A 5,984-nucleotide genomic window follows, 5' to 3' on the forward strand; every position below is an offset into this window, starting at 1 on the left:
CACACACACACACACACACACACACAAACATAATTTCACTGGATTACTGTCATTGTTGAACGAATATAATGTTGATACCTTAGTGAACCTCTATTTTACTCTATTGGGTTAGGGTAATGTCAACAGCGAGAGAGCCAACCAGTACTAATAGACTAAGGCCTACCACATCGTGAACACACTGGAATTCGATGTCTTTGAAATGAAATACTTTTATACTGAATATAAGTTATCCTTTAGTTTTTATGAAAATGAAATTCTAAAAGTATTATTTTGCACGGAAATCATTTTCCAGGAAACAGGCGACAGTCGGGCATACAAGAACGTATATCGGGCACGCAAACACTCTTAAAGAATCCAGGCAAGCACCCCAAGGTGGGTTATTACATCAACAAGACACGGGGAAAAAACAAGAAAAAACAATACATGTGTGTGACGGAGAATCGCAAAACTGATACTAAATGTATGAAATAGAACTGGGGAACTCTCTAGGATGTATAATATGTAGACAGGAATGAATGGGTGTTTTCTCCCTGTATGTCACGGTCATTATTAATAAAGTTGTGAAGAACAAGAATCTAGACAAAAGTGCACCATTCAATTCAAAATAAAAATTGAAGGGAATTAAATGCCCTTTCTCTGTAGCACGTCACAACCGATTTCGTAGAAGTCCTCTTTGAGGACACAAAAATCTTTGAAGGTTGACATGGAAGCAAACATGGAGCCTCCTTTGAATGAAAGATTTTTCCGCTCAGGGAAAGTAAGCACCTTGAGTTTCATTGAGGGCGGAGCCAAAGCCCTCATCTCCTTGAACATCCTGTCAGCAAAACCTGGGTACATTGTGGAGCCACCGCACATTACCATGTCGGTGTACAGGTTAAACCGGATGTCGACATCGCACTTTATAATGGAGTTGTAGGTGGCTTGGTGTATTCCCGGTGTCTCCATCCCAAGTAAACCTGGCTGGAACAAAGATTCGGGGCAGCGGAAGCATTCATTACCAATAGTGATAACTTGGCCATCTGGAAGTTCATAACTTTTCTCAATCGCGGACGAAGTGGATGCTGACCTCAGTTCAGTGTTAAAGTCAAGAGCCACGTAACAAAGCTTTTCTTTTATATCCCTGACAATCTTTCTCTCCTCGCCTGTGGGGAAGCTGTAGCCTCTCTCTCTCAGGACCTTGGCCAGGTAATCAGTGAGGTCACGACCTGCCAGGTCCAGTCTCGTGATGGCGTCCGAGACAGCGTGTCCTTCGTAGACAGGGACACTGTGGGTCACTCCATCACCAGAGTCCAGCACGGTACCTGGAACAAAATTATGTTGATCTGCTCAGAAAAATCCGGATTACAAAAGTGGTATGATATATATAATATTATATTTGATGTCTTCGTTCACAGTGTCTCTTGTAGAAACGAGCTACAAGCCTGAAAACAGACTCGTGCACCCATTTTCTAAATCACGGTATTCTCTTCTTCACATAAAACCAAGATGGCCACCTGCTCTCTGACAACTTCAACTAGGTGGAAAAGACTCTCAACCGGGCGATAAAAGAGAAGGTTAAATAGTTAAGGAAAAGAAGAGAATGTCGAATAATGGAAGAAGATATAAAGAAGAACGGTATTTCAAGGAGCAAACAACACACGAGTCCAACATTGATAAAGGGTTTTCCTGGCCTGGGAATAGGAGATAACAGTAGCTAGCAATAATCTTTGGAAATATTAGTACAAATTCAAATAGACACTCTTTTGGCAAAGATTTACGAACTAGGAGACAAAGCTTTCCAAGATACATATTATCTTTTTGGAGGCACCAAGTATGACCAAGTCAGCATAGAAGAAGGGCAAGAAAAGAAGAACCAAAGCAACAGGGGGCATCCTTTATGTATTACGTCAAATCTTCAAATGGTGTAGGAGTGAGTGTTTGTAAAAGAGAATTCTGTTCCATACATTTTTTAAAAAATTTTTGCCTTTGAAATAAAAAGATTTTAAACTGTCAGAAATTCAGCATCTACGACATTCCCAACTGATGGGAGGTGTCACGGCAACCAACCAAATAAGTGAAATGTCGCAATGAATCCTTCTTTTTTTTAAGACACTCACGTTACTCAAGCAGACACAACCCAGACAACTTTTATCTTAAAGAAAACGTTAGTGCCACAAGAATGTTGTCGCTCTATTCGGAAAAAGAATGAGTCGCTGCAGTTTGGAATGCACATGTCTTATTACGCACAAAGAGACGATCTCGAGAAATAAAAGATTCTTTTTTATAAAGTCAATTTTTCATAGAGGACAACATTGGTTCTGAACAGCGTTGAAGCAGCACCGCACATATGTTTTAAAGTGAATCAACTGGACCACAAAGGTAACAACTGTGATGAAACTGATTCTGTGGTTAAACAAGCAGTATGTTATGCGTGAAAGGAATGTGCGCCGTGCAAAAGCAGAAAGTGCATACCGTCAACCAGTTGTTGAAAGGTTCTAATATTTTTTTTAAATCTTTTTTGGGGGGGGTAAGTGTTTTACGGCGCTCGCAAGTGCATGCGGTCATAATATGAGGGCGCGGGACACATTAAATATTTTCAGTTGGTAGGAAATGTTTAATTTTGCTCTGGTGGCGGCCGAATCCTACTCTAATTGATTTTAGACCATCAAGGGATCTTTCACGTGCGCAACTTGCACACGGGACCTCCGAGATTTTTCGTCCTTGTCCGAGAAGGCGATGTGTAGATCTTTCTTACCAGAAGATCAGGGGTGTGGCTGAAAAACAGCAGTGAGAAGAAGCCTAACGCCGGTCCCAGAGTGGCAATGTAGGTCTGACCTGTAGGTCGCCTGGCTCGCCCCGTGCAAATGAAAGTATACAGTATCGTGTGCTTAAGCAGCGTCGCTGTGTCGTCTGTTTTTTGTCAGCTGAGCTGCGCGATGCGTCAGACGCGCTATTCAACAGTGTTGTAAAATGGTGGACATGTGTCGCCTCGCTTCGTGTTTTTTTTCGACTGAAACCCTTCACAGATCATCAAAATCAACAAGAAGTAAATATTATTAGGTGCTTTACTATTAAATATTGATGCTAGCATCAACACTTGGCCACAAAATCACCAAGAAATGCACTTTATTATACTTTGAAACTTCGAATCGAGAGGTTGACCTAGTTTCGACTGTTGTCGTCGGCTTAGGCCTAGTTCTAGGTGTGCTTCTCTAGCCTTGCATTGTAACCAATGTAAACTATCGCCGCGCGCAGCTGCAAGTGTGTTGGGGGAGGGGGGGCTACACTTGGCACATGACGTAAAGAAGAGTTGTCCCGTCTTGGTATAACTGTTCTTGGAATAGCAAGGCAGGCCCGTCAGTTGCACACCTACACACGTCAACACAGTGCGGCTGTGCTGACACGCACACGACGTGCGCCAGGCCAGCTACAGGTCAGACCTACAGAGCCACTCTGGGACCGACCTAAGGAGTAGCAGTAGAAAGGCTGGAGAAAGAGTCAGGACAACAGAGGAGGGGGCAAAGGAGGTGAAAGGGTTGGGGGGGCAGAAGGTGGAGACGAAAGCAGACGGCAGAACGTTACTGGGGAGCAGGAAAGGAGGTGAAAGGAGACAATTTTAGAGGGGAAAAATGTCCGTCGCTACCGGGATTTGAACCAAGAACCTTTGAATGAGAGGCGACCACCTTAACCTCTAGGCCACGAGAGCCACCGTTCTATTCCTAAAACTTTGATCAACAGTTTGGATTGCAGTTTCTTAATCTTTCGTTGGAACGGGTTGTTTTTAGCTCGAGAACTATTTCGTCCAAAGTCGATTTCTGAATGTTAAAAAAGACACAAAATACAACATTATGACCCACCGATCCGTTATATTTATGCTGATTAAACGGTCTCAGCCTTGATATTTCGGCAACCAGTATTTCGTTGACACTCATGTCCTGAATTAGCTCACATGTATTTGTTTAAAATTCAATTTCATAATGTTGACCTGAGCAATTTTCCAAAAAGTAAACCCACGATCGTCAATATTCACCCTGAAGAAAGAGGATAGTACAAGCCAAAATCAAAAGGCAAAATGAGGAGGGTGTTTGCCTGTATTCTTCGTAGTCCAAATTACCAGACAAGTGACTTTCCTGTAGTTGAGAGCAAGGGGATAGCAATGTATTTCAAAAGATGATTTAGTAGAGACTGAAGCAAACTCCAAGTGTGTTTATATGTCGAAACGTTTATAGTGTGAAGGCTTGAGAAGCCCGAAAAAAACTTTGAGAACTTTGCATGACTTTGAAACTTGAATTCAGAACTGCAAGAAGACACTGGAAAATTGCATGCAGTATGTCGGGGGGGGGGGGGGGGGTCCTGAATTCAGGGACGCCAGTGTGGGGATTTTTTCCTAGACAGGACCAGTTGAAATGTCGAAGAATGCAGCCTGAGATGGATAGATCTCGTAAACGTTATGTTGAAGGCGGATAGGTTATCGGCAAGTAAATTTAAAGCTGAAGCGCTGCTCGTTAATTCGGCGACAAGCCCTATTCATAGTCTTCACATCCCCGCCTTCTCCTCCTCCTCCTCCTTCTCCTCCTCCTCCTCCTCCTCCTCCTCCTCCTCCTCCTCCTCCTCCTCCTCCTCCTCCTCCTCCTCCTCCTTCTTCTTCTTCTTCTTCTTCTTCTTCTTCTTCTTCTTCTTCTTCTTCTTCTTCTTCTTCTTCTTCTTCTTCTTCTTCTTCGATATGAACCTGAACGAGGAGCTCGCAATATAGTTTGAAATATGTGTGCTTACGCCACAGCCAACTATGGTGATGGTGATTATGGGATGTAATGAAAAATTTAGAGCTACAACAACCAGTGTCTGTGGTGTAGCGGGCTTCGTCGTCACACGCAAGAGAACCGAGTTCAATTCCCGAGTCTGGAGATCAGAAAATCTGTATCGGGTATCTTGGCCTTTCTACTAGGTTGTTGTATCCCTCTCTGATCGGATTGGCCCTTGCAGGTAGGGTCGGGAGTCTGCCTCCTAAACGATCTTAAGACAGACAGACAGACGGACAGACAGACAAGCAGACAGACAGACAGACAGATAGATAGACAGATAAACAGACAGACAGACAACAAAAGAAAGAAACAAAAGAAACAAAACCCATAAGTATAAACATACACGCAAATAAACAAATAAACAAAAACAAAACGAAGAAAGAATGAAAGAAGGTAAGAAATGAAGAAAGAAAGGCGAACAAACTAACCAATGGTCTTTCCTGTTGTGTACAAAGAGAGCACGGCCTGGTTGGCGAGGTACGCTGCTGGGGTTTCGAACGTCTCAAACATTATCTGGATCATTCTCTCTCTGTGGAATAGAATTACACTGTATGTAGTAGACCTACTGGTTGTTGTAACAGCTGGTAGGAGATAATATGTAACTTCTGAAATCGGGGTCTTTAGAGTAACGGTCAGCAAGTGATTCGCCATCGTACGCATCTTTCACGCCCATTAAAGAACTCATTTCTGTGTGAATTTTTCTGAAAAGCGTTGATTAAAGGCATAAAAAATGTAAATCTTCAGTTACCACGGACTCTTAAGTTAAGGAAATAACTAATCTTTGGCGGCCATTTTCTCTCTAATTCTACCTCTGAAAACAGGTGACTCCCACCTCCTTCTTTTGCAAATATCTCGACTTGTATTCAAGATAAAAGGATATTTTTTGCATCCAAATAAAGACAAGTGAACAAGCTTTAAGATGATACCAATAGCTTTACATGCCCAAAAATTGACGAGAGCCTGATTCCACCACGCTGCCTCACAAATAGTGTCGATGAGGGCGTAAAAAACACCTACATTTAAAACACACCTGGTTTTCTTTGGGTTCAACGGCATTTCAGTCACAAGAATTGGGTGTTCCTTTGGGTCGACTTTGAGCCGGTTGTTAATCTGTTCCATGTAGATGGTCTCCAGCCGTTCAAAGTCATTGACGAGGCCGCGCTCGATGGGTTGGTATAACTTGACAAATAGTTTCATGGACAG

At 42.8% G+C, this 5,984-nt stretch overlaps 1 protein-coding gene across 1 annotated transcript in view; it reads right to left on the bottom strand.

Moving 5' to 3' along the window:
* Positions 1–42: 42 nt before the first annotated feature.
* Positions 43–5,984, bottom strand: part of LOC101852701 (actin) — a gene marked incomplete in the record, with an annotated part of 13,811 nt that continues 7,869 nt past the window's right edge. The window contains 3 exon segments of the mRNA XM_013084305.2: positions 43–1,301; positions 5,210–5,310; positions 5,812–5,984. Coding sequence (XP_012939759.1) covers positions 622–1,301; positions 5,210–5,310; positions 5,812–5,984 — 954 coding nt within the window.

The sequence above is a fragment of the Aplysia californica genome, unplaced genomic scaffold (genome assembly GCF_000002075.1).
Source record: "Aplysia californica isolate F4 #8 unplaced genomic scaffold, AplCal3.0 scaffold00284, whole genome shotgun sequence".
Lineage (NCBI taxonomy): Eukaryota > Metazoa > Mollusca > Gastropoda > Aplysiida > Aplysiidae > Aplysia > Aplysia californica.